Source organism: Mobula birostris, chromosome 2 (genome assembly GCF_030028105.1).
Source record: "Mobula birostris isolate sMobBir1 chromosome 2, sMobBir1.hap1, whole genome shotgun sequence".
NCBI classification, from domain to species: domain Eukaryota; kingdom Metazoa; phylum Chordata; class Chondrichthyes; order Myliobatiformes; family Myliobatidae; genus Mobula; species Mobula birostris.
In genome coordinates this window covers 137,872,066-137,891,736 of record NC_092371.1, presented here as the reverse complement: position 1 = coordinate 137,891,736, position 19,671 = coordinate 137,872,066, and the positions used below count along the sequence as shown (strand labels likewise).

At 38.0% G+C, this 19,671-nt stretch overlaps 1 protein-coding gene across 2 annotated transcripts in view; it reads right to left on the bottom strand.

Moving 5' to 3' along the window:
- The window catches only part of map3k5 (mitogen-activated protein kinase kinase kinase 5), a 189,531-nt gene that overhangs the window by 13,879 nt on the left and 155,981 nt on the right, over window positions 1-19,671 (bottom strand). For both annotated transcript variants that reach the window (XM_072249338.1, XM_072249347.1), the window contains 6 exons: window positions 18,348-18,533; window positions 13,627-13,732; window positions 12,213-12,489; window positions 11,222-11,334; window positions 8,313-8,425; window positions 1,341-1,417 (listed from right to left, as the gene is read on the bottom strand). In XM_072249338.1, the coding sequence (XP_072105439.1) occupies window positions 1,341-1,417; window positions 8,313-8,425; window positions 11,222-11,334; window positions 12,213-12,489; window positions 13,627-13,732; window positions 18,348-18,533 (872 nt within the window). The remainder of the gene's footprint in view (window positions 1-1,340; window positions 1,418-8,312; window positions 8,426-11,221; window positions 11,335-12,212; window positions 12,490-13,626; window positions 13,733-18,347; window positions 18,534-19,671) is intronic.

The following is a 19,671-nucleotide window of genomic DNA, read 5'->3' as shown; positions in this document are numbered from 1 at the left end:
AAGCTATCAGGTCCTGGAGATTTACCCGACTGTAATACAGAGATGGCAGGTGATATTTCCTCTAATGATAATGGTTCATTGAGTTTTGCTTTAAAGTCAGGGAAGAGTGAAGCAATATTTAAACTATTTTAAAAATGCTCAACCGAGATAATGTCATTTAAAGATTCAGAAGTATAAAGTCGAGAATAATAGTTCTTAAATGTGTCATTGATATCAGAATGATTTGAAGTAATGTTCCCATTTCCCATTCGAATTTTTGTAATTTGTTGTTTAGCTTTAGAGCATTTGAGTTGCTTAACTAAAAACTTACCGGACTTATCCCCGTGAATATAAAATCGACTCTTACTTTCAAGAAGTTGGCGTTCAACTGGCTGAGTGGAGATGAGGTCAAACTTAGTTTGAAGTTCTACTCTCCTCTTATACAATATAGGATTTTTGGTCTGGGCATATAATTGGACTGTTGCTTTAATTTGACCAATCAAGTCTAAATGCTCTAAATAGGTCTTTCTTTTCAGATTCACAGTATATGAAATTATTTGACCCCTCAAACGTGCTTTCTTGGCATCCCAGACAACCTGGGATGAGATTTCAGAGGACATGTTAGTACTTAAAAAAAAGTTATCAGGTCCTTCATAAATTTTACAAAATCATTATCTGACAACAAGGTCGGATTAAAATGCCAATGTTTGTTCACTTGAGGAAAACCAGGGAAATTTATGGACAGGGTAACTGGGGCATGATTCGAAATCTATACTCTGATAATCGCAAGAGCAAACAGATGAAATCAGCTGATTATCTATTAAGGAATAATCAATTTCAGTACAAGTATGTTGGACATGTGAAAAAAAGGAATAATCTCTCTCAGTAGGATGGAAAAAATGCCACACATCAGAAGTAACATAATTAGAAAGGAAAGAGTGAATAGATAAAGCAGATTTACTAGTCTTTTCATTTTCTATATTTCTACTTTTGCGTGTCACTGAAATTCTTTCCATCTTTTGTGAATGCAAAGTACATCAACTCCTCTTAATTTTATAGATCTCAGTGACATTTAGGAATTCAGATTCCCCTGGGCCAGTCAGTCAACTGGACCACATGGACACCAGTGGCAGGAGAGTCTGACAATCAGATTGAATGCGGGTTGGGGGAGATTGACCGAATGTTTTCCTGAAGAATCTATAAGAATTTAAGATGGGTAGGGAGGGAGAAAGAAATAGATGGGTAGAAGAATTCCTGTTTCTCCCTGCTTAAAAGGGTTCTGAAATGTCAGCTTCCCTCATGGATCCAGCATTGACCCTCCCAGCTAATTAAACGGACAAAGAATAACCCAAATCATTTACCTTAACCTCAAGCATTTCAGATCATCTCTTGTCATGTAGTTGAGGACATCCATCAGAGTGTAATCATCTGCCACAAACTGAGTAAAGAACGAAAAAAAAACTTTATGGCCACGAGAAGGTAACCGATCTTGCTGTGTATCACATTTTGAATTACAAACATACTGTATTTGGAATGTGTAAACTATAATTAACAATAAATTAGCACCTTTTCTACCTATACATTCTAAACTGTGTTTTATTTGAACGGTAAATTTGAGGCAAACAATATTGTAAAATAATCATAGAAAGTTTGATAATGATCTCAACGTGACACCCTTGGCAAATCTGAGAGGATCCATTTCCTTCATCAGAAACAATTACTACCGTCTGTATGTATCTAGGGTTGCCAACATAGAGCAGCTTTGTTGATGAAACCAATAAACTCAAGGAGATATTACCAAAGTGAGTGGTTAAAACAAATCTGTGATCACTACAGTGCAACTAAAAAGGATAAAACAATGCACTTTCCAAATGGTGAGAAACAGTGTAGTAGGAGTCCTTATCTGAATGTTATGCTGTCATGAACAAAAACAAAAAATAATCAAAAAGGCCAAAGTATTGACAAGTATTTAGTGACCTGGGATAGGGGAAGAATGATGTTTAGCTATAACTGTCAGAATTACTAATCAGTCCACACCAGAAAGATATGACAGTTCTTAGGCATTGCAAGGATCTGTTGTCATTAAACTGATTTACCAGAATAATAACTCAATCACAGGGTTAAAATGTAAGAATAAGGAATAAGGAGTGATCTGACTGTATTTTCAAAATACTGGATTCTATCTTAAATGTTGAGAAAATGGAACATTTAGAAAATATCACCAGGATTACTCAGAGTTAATGTGGATTTCTAAAGGGGAAATAGTGTGACAAATGTATAGAGCTTTTTTATGCATGTACAGTAACCAGTAGATCTGATATACTTGGAGATTAAGGAAGCTCTTGAGGCTAATATATTGGTGTGGGTTGAATGCTGATTGACAGGAGACAGTATCAGTTTTATTATCATCGGCATGTGTCGTGAAATTTGTTAACTTAGCACCAGTTCAATGTGATACATGATAATATAGAAAGAAATAAATAAGTTAATTATTGTGAGTGTGTGTGTGTATATAGATATATATATATATATATTAGATAGTTAGATTAAAAATAGTGTAAAACAAAAATAATATATTTTAAAAATTAGGTAGTGTTCATGGGTTCAAAGTCCATTTAGGAATTGGATGGCAGAGGGGAAGAAGTTGTTCCTGAATCACTGAGTGTGTACCTTCAGGCTCCAGTACCTCCTTCTTGACAGTAACAATGAGAAGAGGCAATAGGGAATAACTTTTTTACCAATGTGGCAAGTATCAACTAGTTGAGTACTGCAGGGATCAATGCTTGTGCCACAGCCATTCATAACATGTATAACAACGTATCAGATTAGGGAACCAAATGTAATATTCCAAATATTGTCAACAGCACTAAAATGAATGGCATGACAAAGGGTGAAAAGGATGCAAGGCCATTTACATTCAGTGGCCACTTTATTAGGTACACCTTGTTAATGCAAACATCTCATCAGCAATGTATGTGGCAGCAACTCATTGCATAAAAACATGCAGACATGGTCAAGAAGTTCAGATGTTGTTCAGACCAAACATCAGAATGGGGAAGAAATATGATCTGACTAACTTTGACCGTGGAATGATTGTTGGTGCCTGATGGGACAAGTATCTCAGAAACTGCAGATCTCCTGAGATTTCTGTGCACAGCTACCTCTAGAATGTATAGAGGATGGCAAAAAAAAAAAAAAAAAATCCAGTGAGTGGCAGCTCTGTTGACGAAAATGCTTTGTTATTGATAGAGGTCAAAAGGAAATGGCCGGACTGATTCAAGCTGATAGGAAGGCGACAGTAACTCGAATACCCCACCTTATAATGGTGGTGTGCAGAAGAGCATCTGTGAATGCACAAGATGTCGAACCTTGAAGTGGATGGGTACAGCAGCAGAAGACCACGAACATACACTCAGTTGCCACTTTATTAGGTACAGTAGATACTGAATAAAGTGGCCACTGAGTGTCTGGATTGGCAAAAAAATGACTTGTAACATGAATAAATATGAAGTTACCCTCTTCAGCCAGAGAGCAGAAAATCCCCATATAATTTAAACAAAGAATAGGAAATGTTGACATAGAAAAAGAGTTAAGTGTTCTTAGACACAAGTCATTGAAAACAAACAGGCATAGCAAGGAGTTAAAAAGGCAAATGAAATGTTGGCATCATGCTGTGTTACAAATATACAGAGAATTGATGTCACCACACTTGGTTTTGGTTTCCTTACCCAAAGAAGAATATATTGATGGTTTACCTGACCAACTCCATGGTGCAAGAAGCTGACTAGGTTTGCATTCACCAGCACTTAGAAGAATAAGAGGGGATGCATTTGAAAGTTATAGAATTCTGACATATCCAGAGAGACTGGATGTGAACATGATGCTCCCCCTGGCTGGGTTGTGTAGAATAAGGGTCAACTGTCTCAAATAAAACAGCAAGAGATTTAGGACTGAGGTGAAGAGAAACTTATGTGGCATAGGTAAATGTGACTCGGTGTTTACACTGAGGCAATGAGCAGCATAGTTTTTGACTACCACAAGGATAAGGCAAATAGAATGACTAAGCCAGAAGTATGCTGGAAAACTCATGCCTTCAAAGATGACAGAGACATTGGTAAGGGCTTAGCAGCAGATGAGCTGTGAACACTTGAAATTTATTATCCAGAGAGGCTACGTTGGTGCCCTGTACGTACAAACGTAGAATGTGCTAGTTCAACAAACATGTAGACCCATTAACACAAGGAATGTATCGACTGAACAATGTTACAATTAAAGATGGATGTGTTATGTAGGGGGAAATAGAATTGTGGAAACCTATAGCACAGTTTATAGCATTTGTGGCAGACTGAAAAGATAAATGTATGTTATTCCCACTCCCCAGCATTGTAGATCATGATTCATTGAGATCTGCCTTTAATGCACTGAGGGTTTCTGCCTCCACCAACCTCTCAGGTATGAGCTCTATGCTGTGCTGTTCTATGTCCCACCATGCACCACTCTAGGTAAAGAAAATTTTCCTTAATTTTCCAATAATTTTACCAAATAACTTAGATTTATGTGAATCTCTTCTGTATCCTCTACTGTATGTCATCAAATCCTTCCCAGTAATTGATGATCAGAACTTGACTGAGTACTGTAACCATAGCTGAAGAAGTATTTCATACAGATCACACATAACCACATTACTGCTTTTGTTTTCTCCGCTTTGATAATAAATATTACAAATGTGATTTAAATCACCATGTCCAGTTTTAAAAGATGTTCAAACTCTTAATACAGTGGATTCTGGTTAATCGGGCCATGGACTAATCATGACAGCCGCTTATTTGGGACAACTCTTAAAGAACAAAAACAAATGAGAAAATAGCTGAGATTCCCCTTGTTTATTTGGGACACCATCCATTTAATTGGGACAGGAGAGTGTTGCTGAACAGTTTTTAACTAGTGTCAGTTGTACACACTTATGTGGCTGTTAGACACCACACACCATGCTTAGAGCAGATAATTTTTTAATAGCTTCATTTGCATGTGCTTGCGTTATGTTATTCATTTGGGTCGATGGACGCAGGCTGATTCAAGAGGCTGGTGTTTTTCTTAATTTTGTTTTTTATTTTGACCTTAAAAAATTTCATGCCTCTGCTAAGTTGCCATAGAAAGATTTGACACTAGCTGAAAAAAATACCCTAATAGACCAAATTAAAAGCCATCTGCCTAACATCACTCATTGTCAGCTCCCGAAATAACATGGGTGCCAAAAACTACAATTGCACACACAATACAGCAGCAAGACAAACTGCGAGAAGAATGGGCATTACCCAAGGGATGACATGGGTATCCCAAAACAAAACAAAGAAGGTAAAGATTCAGATGTTGAAGAGAACCTCAATCAATGGTTTTCCATTGTAACTGGACAAGGTGTGTGTGTCAGAGGACCAATGTTTAAACAAAACAAGTCAGGGGAGTTAAATAAGAAGCTGTTCACAAAGATTTTAAAGCTACAGATGGTGGGTTGTCTTGATGGAAATGTTGGCACCGCATTAAATTCAGGAAAGCACACGAGGAAGGTAATGCTGAAGCTGTAAGTGCAGAAACATGGAAATATACATAACTCCAGGACCTGCTTCAAAAAGTTTGTACAGATTATATCTACAATGCCTGAGAAACAGACCTTTTCTCTTCAATTGTGCCACACTGAACTGTTTCCTTGGCTACAAATACACAACAATATCAGGTTCAAAGAAACCAATGGATCACATAATGGACCGATTACCTGCACAAAGTGTCTGTACTGATTTTGTTAATTTACGGTCATTCAAAAGAACATGGCCACGTACACTGGATGAATTTCTCCATCAATAAATTTTAGGAACTAATGCTGTTCCATATTACTGTAGTAGTATTGCTAGTGTTTTAACTTCTGTATTTTGTTTAAATACATGATTTGTTAATCAGTTAAACAGTAGTTTGACTTTTTTTAAATACCTTTTTAAAAATTTCCATGGAACTTCAGCATATTGGCACAGCTGCTTAATTGGGCCAAAATGTATTGGTCCTGATGTGTCCCAATTAACTGGAATCCACTGTATATGTATTCTTAACTTTAGAAAGTGATTAATAAGTATCTAACATATTGGACTGTATTGATGGAGTTTTAGAGCATAAACTCAGGCAGAATATGCTGAAACAGTATACAATGTTGATCCAGTAACAACAAAATATTGTGTTCAATTACGTTGCCACATTATAAGAAGGATAAGAAAGGCATTAGAAAAGTCCAGAAAAGGTTTATGAGAATGCTTTCTGGAATAATTTTCCTTTATTCAAGAAAGGGAGTAGAGATAGCCCAGGAAATTATAGACCAGTGAGTCTTACTTCAGTGGTTGGTAAATTGGTGGAGAAGAGAGGCAGGATTTATGAACATTTGGAGAGGCATAATATGATTAGGAATAGTCAGAATGGCTTTGTCAAAGGTAGGTCATGCCTTACGAGCCTGATTGAATTTTTTGAGGATGTGACTAAACACATTGATGAAGGAAGAACAGTAGAAGTAGAGTATATGGATTTCAGCAAGACATTTGATAAGGTACACCATGCCAGCTTATTGACAAAGTAAGGAGGCATGGGATCCAAGGGGACATTACTTTGTGGATCCAAAACTGGCTTGCCCACAGAAGGCAAAGAGTGGATGTAGATGGGTCATATTCTGCATGAAGGTCGGTGACCAGTAGTGTGCCTCAGGGATCTGTTCTGGGACCCTTACTCTTTGTGAGTTTTATAAATGACCTGGATGAGGAAGTGGAAGGATGGGTTAGTAAGTTTGCTGATGACACAAAGGTTGGAGGTGTTGTGGATAGTGTGGAGGGCTGTCAGAGGTTACAGCGGGACATTGATAGGATGCAAAACTGGGCTGAGAAGGGGCAGATGGAGTTCAACCCAGATAAGTGTGATGTGGTTCCTTTTGGTAGGTCAAATATGATGGCAGAATATACTGTAGTATTAATGGTAAGACTCTTGGCAGTGTGGAAGGTCAGAGGGATCTTGGGGTCCGAGTCCATAGGACACTCAAAGCTGCTGCACAAGTTGACTCTGTGGTTAAGAAGGCATATGGTGTATTGGCCTTCATTAATCATGAAATTGAACTTAGGAGCCGAGAGGTAATGTTGCAGCTATATAGGACATTGGTCAGACTCCACTTGGAGACTGTGCTCAGTTCTGGTCACCTCACTACAGGAAGGATGTGGAAGCCATAGAATGGGTGCAGAGGAGACTTACAAGGATGTTGCCTGGATTGGGGAGCATGCCTTATGAGAATAGGTTGAGTGAACTCGGTCTTTTCTCCTTGGAACGACGGAGGATGAGAGGTGACCTGATAGAGGTGTATAAGATGATGAAAGGCATTGATCATGTGGATAGTCAGAGGCTTTTTCCCGAGGCTAAAATGGTTGCCACACAGGTTTAAGATGCTGGGGAGCAGGTACAGAGGAGCTGTCAGGGGTAAGTTTTTTACTCAGAGTGGTGAGTGCGTGGAATGGGCTGCCGGCAACAGCGGTGGAGTTGAATACGGTAGGGTCTTTTAAGAGACTTTTGGAATGGTACATGGAGCTTAGAAAAATAGAGGGCTATGGGGAAGTCTAGTAATTTCTCAGGTAGGGACATGTTCGGCACAACCTTGTGGGCCGAAGGGCCTGTATTGTGCTGTAGGTTTTCTATGTTTCTATGTTTTAATAAGGGACTAGACTTACAAGAAGTCGAAAGGAGCTGGGACTACTGTTGAGAAAGAGAAGGTTGAGGAGGGACTTGGTAGAAATAGATAAACTGACACTGGTATGGATGGAATGGATCACAGATATAAACTTAGAGGGGAAGGGAATTAAAAGAGACATGAAATCTGCTCCTTACATGGCATGTGCTGGATTCCAGAATGAACCGCCTGCTGATGCAGTTGTGGCAGCTTCCCCCAAAGCCTTCGAGAGAGAATTGGGTAGATGTGGTGGAGCAGAATGCACAAGGCCACAGAGGAAGGGCCCATGCTTGGAAATGGAGAATTACTCTTGTGGAGTACCTGTGCAGACACTATGGGCCAAATGGCCTCCTTCTCTGCCTTAACCAGCCTATGATTTTATGTCTCTCCTTTCCTGTGAAGATGGATGTGAAATACTTATTTAGAAATGCGCATGACTTCTCTCTCCATACACAGAATACCATTTTGCTCAGTGACAGATCCTACTCTTTCCTTTGTTACCATTTTTCACGTGTATCATAATTTGCAATGTTAAGGATACTCATCCCATACAGATGAATAATGTACTTCATAAACAGGTGACCTTTCTTACCTTGTCTATCGTATCTTCATCAGCTCCATGTTCTTTCAACCAGCTAATAAGTTCAGGGTCTCCAGTGTTTACCGGAGAAGAATCATAGTGACACACTGACAGAGTCGGTAAGTCTAGAAAAATAACATGAAATCAAACAGGAACACAATGAATGAAGTCAACAGTAGCATGTCGTGAAAGATCAAAATCTTTCTTTATGGCATGAAAGCTTGCTTCAGCTGAATCAAGAAAAGCAATCCTTAAAAAAAAATGTAAAAGCTGACAATACTAAAGGTGCAACGCCACATCTATCAATTTTGTGAATACTAAACTTCCTCTGTGTAATGTACCTAGTACATTGAAAACAGCTTAAAATTCTATTCGCTGTTCTAGGGTTATGAAAGCTATTCCTTGAGAAAAATAAAATCAGGGGCTCACTTGTTAATGAACTCTGGTGCTAATACAAACTAAACATGCAGAGATGCCGGTTGACTGCCTGTCTGTCTGAGATCTCCCGGTGGAGGCATTGCTGATGCCCTTCCTCAGCCAATAAACAAACAGCAAATTTAAAAATACATTACTATATTCCGAGACCAAGGCCACAAACCAGTCTGGGGATTCCAGCTGGGTTCTGCTCACTGGCAGACCAGCATATCATACTTATCTTATTGGCTCATGTACAAGGAAAGTGAGGAAACTGCCAGATTGCCGCACTAGTTGCACTGACTTTGTGGGCAACTAGGAGAGGAATATACTCCCCAGCCAAAAAAAAATCCCATTGTAACAGCCTGAAGTGGCTGGCACTTGAGCAATTGGTGTGAACTTAATCAAAAAGGGAGGCTTATAGAAATACAAAGAAACACCATAGTGAACCAATATTTAGCCTGTGTGACAATGATCTACAAGTACATACAGGTGTCCCCCACTTTTCGAACGTTCGCTTTACGAAACCTCACTGTTACGAAAGACCTACATTAGTTCCCTGTTTTCGCTTTCAGAAGGTGTTTTCACTGTTACGAAGAAAGGTAGCGCGCGATAAAAAATCAGCGCGCAATAAAAGGCAGCGCGCGCCCCCTGAGCAGCCGCTCTACCGGATTCGGAACGGCATTGCTGAAACACGTTGCATTGAGCAGCCGTTAGCAAGATGAGTTCTAAGGTGTCGGAAAAGCCTGAAAGAGTAAGGGTGTTACACTTAACATAAAACTAGACATAATTAAGTGTTTTGATCGTGGTGAACGAAGCAAGGACAAAGTGAGTTTGGCTTGTGGAAGTTGACGAAGATGATGTTGAAGAGGTTTTGGCATCCCATGACCAAGAACTGATAGATGAAGAGCCGATGCAATTGGAAGAGGAAAGGATAACAGTCGAAACCTAATGCAGAAAGTGAAGCAGCTGCATGAGATTTTCACTGCGATGATAAAGTACGACTTTAATCTTGAAAGGGTACGTAGGTTTAGGGAATATTTGCAGGATGGTTTGAGTGCTTACAAACAACTGTATGATAGAAAAATGCGCGAGGCTCAGCAGTCAGGCAAGCCTTCCACATCAGCCACAGCAGACGACGAACCTCGACCTTCGACATCGAGGCGGACAGTCATAGGAGAAGATGAGCTGCCTGCCCTGATCGACAATGAGATGACATCCCCATGTCCCACCACCCCAACACCCGGGCCACGGACAGATACTGTACCGATTCGCGAACAACGCAGCAGTAGCTGGGAGGCACACAGCACATCTTTAAGAAAAAAATCCAAAATAAACAAGCTAATTAATTAGGTGCCACCAACACGTAATTGTCGGCCCAGATCAGTGCCGATTTTCGATTGCATCGCCTCTGATCTGGGCTGACAATTATGTGTCGGCGGCACCTAATTAATTAGCATGTTTATTTCGGCTTTTTTCTTAACGATGTGCTGTGCGCCTCCTGGCTACTGCTGTGTTCTTCGCGGCAATGTATCGGGTCGGCAGCCTGGAGGGTGGGAGCCACTGCACCACCCAGCCTGCGACGACTCAGTCTAACACACTATCATCAGTGTGCTTGGCGCTGTTTTCCCAATTCCGGTAAGTGATACTACACTGTACATACATTATTTCTACTTTATATAGGCTGTGTATTTTTACGTGTTATTTGGTAGATTTGGCAGCTTCATAATTTAAAGGTTACTGGAGAGCGCGTTTATGCCAACAGCGCCTGCGTGAGATTTTCGCTACGGAGATCTGTGCAGGCAATCGTTGTAGGGAAGTATTTCTACTTTATATAGGCTGTGTATTTATCATATCATTCCTGCTTTTACTATATGTTACTGTTATTTTAGGTTTTATGTGTTATTTGGCATGAGTTGGTAGGTTATTATTGGGTCTGCGAACGCTCACAAAATTTTCCCATATAAATAAATGGTAATTGCTTCTTCGCTTTACGACATTTCAGCTTACGAACCATTTCATAGGAACGCTCTACCTTCGGATGGCGGAGGAAACCTGTACCCTGGTTCCATATCCAACTTCAAATGTGCTTCCTTTTTATATGTATGCTCATTAGAGAAAGTAACTATTGATAATTCCTAAGTAGACCAGGCATGGAACATTAAACCAACACGAGAAAACCTGCAGATGCTGGAACTCCAAGCACCACACTCAAAATGCTGGAAGAACTCAGCAGGCCAGGCGTCTATGGAAAAGTCAATGTTTCAGGCCGGGACCATTCATCAGGACAGGCCAGATTTTGCATGCACACATTAAAACAACCTGGCCAAGCTTCCAATACTCTTTATGACCAAATGTGCTTCAATTACCCTCTGTGCCCTTTTTGAAAACAACAACCAGACTGAAACCAACAATCAAAAAACCACAGAGGTATAAACAACATGTACGTAAAATGAATGCATAATCAAAATCACACTTTGTGCAAGATCATTTTATTCAAGGATTACCTGTTTGTTCTGACTTCAGTTTGAGCAATTTAATTTCTTGTTCTTTATCTTCAATGGCTTGGTGAAGAAGAATCTGATAGTCCTTTTCTTTTTGAATGAGTTCTTCTAAAAGTCTGCAAATGAATGTAACAATTTTACCAATGCTTTGTAAAATGCAGTTCCAATTAATCGCAATTTTAAAAGCTGCTTTTAACTCAGTTCTTCCATTGATTTGCAGACTGGATTGCAAAGTTTTAAAAAGGAGATGTGCAACAAATACCATGTTTATCCTGGTGCAGATTAGTTTTGTTAAAATGAATTGAAGTAATCTTTTAATTGAAAATGGTACAATATCTATTAGTCCCCGCTGAATCATATATCTTAGATAAACCATGGACTAAGCACACACTTTTAAAGGTTATTATAGTTCTATCATAAGTCCTATGGTGGTCCTAATCCTACTGCTTCCTCACATAAAATTTAAGGGTCATTGCAAATTAATATGATTAGTTGACTTGGAATTAAATTAAAACTAGTTAATCAATGGCTATTAATTTTTCACACATTACAACCATACCTTCATCACCACTTCCCAAACAAAATAAATGAAGATGTCCCTTTCAGATATGAAATAGGCATTTTCAAAGCTATTGTAGAGTAAGTAACGAAAATTTGTTTCTGATAATTGACAACAGAATCATTAAAAATGTTACAAACAACATAGTCTGAAATAGAATGATGAAGACTGGGTTTGGGAAAAAAGAGTGGGGTGGGGCTAACAGTACAATAAATTTTGCTCTGAAAAATGGGACAAATAATCTCCTTCATGCCATGATAACTCTATGAACATCCAATGAAGTAAACTTTTTCAGTTAGTCAAATTAATAATCACCTGAAATATTATCCAACAATTGGAATACTTCCAACAATATTAGTTTTATTTACCATATAAATATATGACCATCAAAACAAATCACATTCTTATTGAAGCATTTGAAATCGAATGACTTACCTGCTAGTTTCCAATTTAAGCCTCCCCAATTGCATGGTCAAGGACCTGTGTATATACTGAGAGTCATGTGATATAGTTGAACTAAGTGTGCTCACACCCGATGTTGGTATTCGGTCCTCATTCACAGCAGACGGCTGCTGAATTTCACAGCGGGGTGGCTCATTGTGATTTTCATCAACATCTGCATTATCATCAACATCTGCATTATCCTCAACATCTGTTTCTTCTTGGTCTGCAGCATCACTCCCAGATGCAAGACTGAAATGTGGTCGCAGTTCTGTATGAAGTTAAAAACAACATACAATGTTAACAGTTGAGCCTTCTGTCTGACATCTGACAGACCAAAGATACAGTGTTTCTAGTCTGCTTAGCTCCAATCAAAATTGCATTCAATTGTAGCTCCTGTTTTCAAAACAAGATAAATATGGACAATTTTATGTATAATCTGCATTATTTTAAAGTACAGTATTAAATAATATTTCCAGTCTGTAGACTGGTATTTTTTGACAATTATAATAGGCCAGCTTGGATTTTATTGGGCTCTGTGATTCCCTTTCACTGGGGTTATGGGGGTAAATTGGAATAGAGACTCAAGAGCATTTTTAAGAGGAACAATCGCAAATACTTCTTGTTAGTCCTGTTTAAAATATCAATTTAAGTTTTATCTGCATGTGTGTGGTAGTTGGTCACCTTCCCAAGTAGGTGAGGCAAACATTGTTGGCAGAGGTGTGTTGGTTGTTAATACAGATGACAAATTTCACTGTAGGTTTCGATGAACAGTACATATTGTAAACAAGTGAACCCGATTCGTATTGAGGATGATGTGTGACCATGATGCCATGGAAGCACTGGAAGGCAGCGATGCAGGATTTAACTAGCTGGCATCAGAACTCAGTGGCTGCAATGATCAAGGTAAGCTTCAAAAGCAGTTGAGCTTTCCCCTTTCGGAAATCCCTTGATCTCCTCTCGCCAGTGATGAGAGACTACATCTGAGCATTCCATGATGGGCCAATATGATGTGTTACTGTGTCTAAAAAGAGTCACTTACATAGGTATGTGAAACAAAGGACATTACACTACAAGTACCCATCTGAAATTGTCTATTTTACACCTGACAGAAGTTAAAAGTTTGGTACAATGCTTCTGTTTTGCAACCAATTCAAAGGTAACAAAATGCCCTTTTAATTATTAGTACAATTAATATTTCTGTTTAATTAACTCAGTTAATTCCATATAATAAGAGGCAACTTTTAATAAAAATGGATCCATAAAACTTAATAGTTGATTCTTTGTAACACCCTCAGGTGGCAGCAGGAAATCCAATTAGCTTTATTCATAAGGGCAGCATTATTAAAGTTTGAAGGAGAATAATTCTTAAACAGCCCAGTCATCTGCTGGGGCAGTAATGACTCACCAGGAACAAGAATAGTAATAGCTGTCTGCACAGCTTTGCGAATAATGTTATCCAAAGCAAACATCCAGTGAGGTTTAATATTGTGTGTTCTCAAGATTTTATTTACCTAGTATCACAGAATAAAAAAACAATTACTCTAAATCTTTTTTGGTTACAACAGGAAGAAGAAAATGATTTTAAAAAATTGAACCTATACAGCGCAGCTGTAAAATTGAAAGTATGTAAACATGGTTCCATTTATTCTTTATTGGGCATATCAGCATTATTAGAAAGGCCAGCATCAATTACCCATCCCTAAATGCCCTCACACCGAGTACTGGACAGGCCATTTTTGAGAAAGCTGTATTTGTGGGTCAGGAAGCATGTATAAACCAGAACACATTAAAAAAACAGCAGATTTTTCCCACTACATTGAAAAGCAGTATGAAAAGTTGAAGTAAAAAGAGAAAATGCATAAAAATCTGTGCCAGAAGAAGCAAGGCCAGCCATGGAGATTCAACTTTTCACCAGAAACAGAAACCAAAATACCAATGATAATTCTCTTTTAGAGCTAAGTGGCCTAACATACATTTTCAGCATACTTTATTTACATTCTCATAAAATGTTTCTGTAATTAACAGATACCTTTATAATTATTGTAAATTACACTAAAAAAGGTAACTGATGCTTGAAAAACCCTTGTTTTCTAAAATAAAAAAAACCTGCAGCTGCTGTCAATGGAATTTAAAACAGAAAATTGTTTGAAATAACAAGTCAGCACCATCTGTGAAAAGTAAAACAGTGTTAACATTTCAAGTCAAAGACTTGGCCAATATTTTTCATTTTTTATTTCAGAATTTCAGTATTTGCTTTTCAATTTCCAACAAGAAACCTCTTCCATTGGTTGGCTGATGCTCTTAAGAGGTGCTTGGTTTTCTTTTAAAACTGCTTTCTTGTTCCCAAAGATTTTTAATTTTATCTAAAGGAACACTTCTCATTCCTAACAGCATATTATAAATATTAGATATAGATCTATTATAGAAAGGTTACAGATTAAAAATTACATCTAGTATATTCTTATCAGGACTTTTAGGAAATGTACTTATTTGAGACCGTAAAAAATCTCTTATTTGTAGATATCGAAAAAAATGAGTTTTGAGTAAACTATATTTAGTGGCAATTGTTCAAATGAAAAAAGACTTCCCCCTACAAACAAGTCCTGAAAGCATTTAATACCTAATCTATCCCATTCTTTAAAAGCCACGTCAATCATAGAGGGTTTTAAAAAATAATTAGAAAAAATGGGACCCAAAAGAGAAAATCTCAATAAGCCAAAATATTTTCGGAATTGTATCCAAATCCTCACAGTGTGTTTAACTACCAGATTATCAGTTAACTTACTCAAAGACAAAGGAAGTGAGGATCCAAGAAGAGAAATAATAGAGACTTTATTAACAGAATTAGCTTCTAAGAAAACCCACATCAGGTAATCCTCACGATTTATACAATATAAACAAAATGTAAGATTTCTTATATTAACTGCCCAATAATAAAATCTAAAATTTGGTAAGGCTAATCCTCCATTCTTCTTATCTTTCTGAAGATGAATTTTATTTAATCTAGAATGCTTATTCTTCCATATATAAAAAGATACAATAGTGTCAAAAGAATCAAAAAAGGATTTATGAATGAAAACTGGCAATGCCTGAAAAAGATATATAAATTTAGGTAATATATTCAGTTCGATAGAGTTAATTCAACCAATTAACGATAACGAAAGAGGCGACCAATTTAAAAATACTCTTTTTACATGATTCAATAGAGTAAGAAAATTTTCTTTAAATAGATACTTATATTTCTGAGGAAACTTGGAATCAAATTTTTAAATTGGTCAACACTTCATCGTTATGTGTCCGTCACTCTCCACTCTTTAAAGTGGTCCATAGGGCCCATATGACTAAGGATAAGTTGTCTCATTTTTATTTAGATATATCTCCATATTGTGATAAATGTAATAATGGAGAAGCTTCACTCATTCATATGTTTTGGACATGTCCAAGTCTTGGAAAATATTGGAAAGAAGTATTTCAAACCTTTTCGATACGTTTTAAAGTAAATTTCAAGCCTAATCCTTTGACTGCTTTATTTGGTATTGTTGGAGGAAAGGATATTATTTTGGAGCCATGTGATTTGCACATTTTGGCTTTTATGTCTCTTATGGCCCGAACAACGCTTTTGCTTAAATGGAAAGATGTAGCCCCTCCTATTCACGCTCAATGGTTACGTGATGTGATGTCATGTTTAAATTTAGAGAAGATTCAATATTCAATCTTTGAATCTCATCAAGACTTTCAAACATTGTGGGGACCATTTCTGAATTATTTAAAAAACCTTTGATTTGCTGTTAAAGCACAGATGATGACTAACAATCTTTTTTCTTTCTTTTCTACTAATCAGCTTCGGTCTTGGTAGTGGGTTAGATTTTTTTAATATAATAAAATTATTATTTTTCAATGTTATGAAATAATTGACTTGTACAAATATAGGTTAAGGAGTCTTTATATGCGATTTAGCTTAATGTAGTGACTTATTTTTTTTCCTGTACTCTGTATTTTTTATATATAATATTGAAAGAAAAAGTGCTTTCTTGAAATATACAGATAACTTTTCAGAGTTCAAAATATAAAGATCTGTGGCACTGGAAACACAGTTAATCTGTAATGGAAAAGTTACTGATCGATATCTTAAGTGGTAAGGAAAAGGGGGAGGAGCAGAGAGAATGAAAAGGGAAGTCGGTGATCCATTGGAGGGCAGGAGAGACTAGGTGGCTAAGATGGTGACAGACCTCCATGAAAGACAGTGGTAAAAGATAGTGAATGACAAAAGGCTGGTCTAGGGTGGTGTGTAAGAGGGCTAAAATGAATAGAATTTGAAAGTGACCAGAATTGTTGAAAATATCGACATATCGGGCTGGTCATATTAAATATCACTCTCAGGCCCTGACGGCTGTAACCTGCTCAATCAGAAGATGAGTGGTGAACTCCCGAGCTTCCATTTGATTTCGTTGGTCCAGTGGGGGTGGGAGGGGTCAGGGAAAGTGAGTGGGAAATTTAATATTTTAGGCAACCGTAAGCATCAAGTCGTGGATCTTGTGGAATTCTGCCTTATTTCATTGCTGGTGGTTCCTGAGTGAATTTTGCATCATCAGGGGTAACTTGCCCCAGACTGAGGAAAGGTAAGGAAAGCCTGAATGTGGAGCTTGCTGTGTTGTGCCTCAATTGGTGCCTACTAGAGAGGACAATTTTTTTATTCACTTGACTTGCAAGTACAATATTTTTCAAAACATTCTCTCCCAAAGAAATATATTTTGGAAATTAACCCTGAAATCCCAGTATCATCCAAAGTCAAGCTACATTGAGAGAAATTCCACCAATTCGATTGTCAAACAGCAATATTGCAATATGGAACCCCGACACACTTTAAACAATAAGCCAAAATTGAACTTCAACAGCAAAGAAACAGATGTAATAGATGTGACTGGTAACATTCTGTGAATATGTAGTTCATGCACAACAGATTCTTCCCCTTTAATCCGAATAGCTGGAAGATCACCCATTAAACTCCAAAGACAGTTCATTGCATTGAAGGAATAATCCAAGATCATTAACATCATCATCATTATTAAGTGCTGTGTCACATGATGTGAGCCATCATGGTCCTTGACCAAGATTGAACTTGGTAATTTTTTTCCACAGAAGAGGTTTGCCTTTGCTTTCTTTTGGGCAGTGATTTTACAAGATGGGTGACTGCAACCATTATCAATACTCTTCAGAGATTGTCTGCCTGGTGTCAGAGGTAGATAACCAGGACTTGCGATATGTACCAGCTGTACCACCCATGGATTCACGTGACCTTGATCGAGTGGGGGAGGGGGGAGGGCTAAGCAGGTGCTACACTTTGCCTAAGGCTGACCTGCAGGCTAGCGGAGGGCAGGAGTGTATTACACCTCCTTTGGTAGAGACGCATCTCCACCATGAAAATAACTTAAAAGCATATTTAATAAGAAAGAAATCATTTCTGTCTCAGTGTTCTTGCTGGGAACATTATTTCTAGGAAACATAACCCTTCATGTTTTGGACATTCAAGGAAAACATTTGGGAAACTGAAACATGAAATTTCTGCCAGCTTCCTGAATTAGATTTGTTGTCCTGAATAAATGAAATGTGATACCTGCAGATGCTGAAAATCTGAAACAAAATTAAAATTTAGCCAGTAACTTGTTTTCATATCTTTATTACCCAGCACTCCGTCAAGGGCTGGCCAAAAAATAAAAGAATAGGAGGCTTGTATTCACAAAGCATAGCAGTCTACTACCCCAAAGGATGTGGTGGTTCCTGCTGGGCATGTAGCAAATCATATACTAATGTTTGGACTACTGAACTGTATAGTTTCATCTGGAGTATACTTGCACATTTTTAAGACTGCATAAACCTCAGTTGTACTGAAGAATACTTCAGCACTTGATCATTATCATGAAAAAGCATGGTCATTACACCATTGCAGGAGTGTCCCCTTCTTTGACCACCCAGTCTCAGGTTAAAGGTTGCACAGTTGGTAGAGTTCTGTAAACTCATGTCTACCAGCAATCAGAGCGGGACAGGTCAAGATCATTTCACAGCCAGCAGACACAAGGACTTTTTCCAGAAAAAAATTCACACTGAAATAAATATATTTCAACTTACAGCTTCTTGAAAACCAAACAGCACCACCTGAATTTGATTAATGGCATGATTGTCAAAGTCCAGCTCCAACTTCAGCTTGGAAAGTGTGGCTGAGATAATTTTGCGATCAGTTGATCTCACAAACTCTCTTAAACTAACAACAAGTGTGCAGATATGCTCCGATTTCAGTTTTGGTTCTTCAGAACCCTACAAATAAAGAAAACATGCAGGAAGTATTTATTAGCCTTCTAAAATTTAACAAAGTTCAAAGTAAATTTATTATCAAAGTATAGGTACACATGTGTCACCATAAATAGTGGATTCCAGTTAATCAGGGCAGCCGCTTACTTGGGATAACTCTTAAAGAACAAAAACTACAAACCCATTTCCAGAAAAGTTGGGATATTTTCCAAAATGCAATAAAAACAAAAATCTGTGATATGTTAATTCACGTGAATCTTTATTTAACTGACAAAAGTACAAAGAAAAGATTTTCAATAGTTTTACTGACCAATTTAATTGTATTTTGTAAGTATACACAAATTTAGAATTTGATGGCTGCAACACACTCAACAAAAGTTGGGACAGAGGCGTGTTTACCATTGTGTTACATCACCTTTCCTTTTAATAACACTTTTTAATCGTTTTGGAACTGAGGTTACTAATTGTAGTAGATTTGCAGTTGGAAATTTTGTCCATTCTTGCTTGATATAAGACTTCAGCTGCTCAACAGTCCGTGGTCTCCGTTGTCTGACTCTCCTCTTCATGATGCGCCATACATTTTCAATAGGAGATAGATCTGGACTGGCAGCAGGCCAGTCAAGCACACGCACTCTGTGTCTACAAAGCCACGCTGTTGTAGCCCGTGCAGAATGTGGTCTGGCATTGTCCTGCTGAAATAAGCATGGACGTCCCGGGAAGAGACGTCGCCTTGATGGCAACACATGTCTTTCTAAAATCCTAATATACGCCTCAGAGTCAATGGTACCTTCACATACATGCAACTCACCCATGCCATGGGCACTGATGCACCCCCATACCATCACAGATGCTGGCTTTTGCACCTTTCGCTGATAACAATCTGGATGGTCATTTTCATCTTTGTACAAATCAAAAAATTATCCCAGTTACCAAACCAAACTACGTTTACATTTGAAGACGAGTCCTTAAGGATCCAGTTCTGAAGAAGAACCTTGGCCTGAAACGTCAAATGCTTATTCATTTCCATAGATGTTGCCTGGCCTGCTGAATTCCTCCAACATTTTGTGTGTGCTGCTCTGGATTTCCAGCATCACATATTCACATATGGATAGTTTTAAGGTGATATATCTGCCAGTGGAAGCTT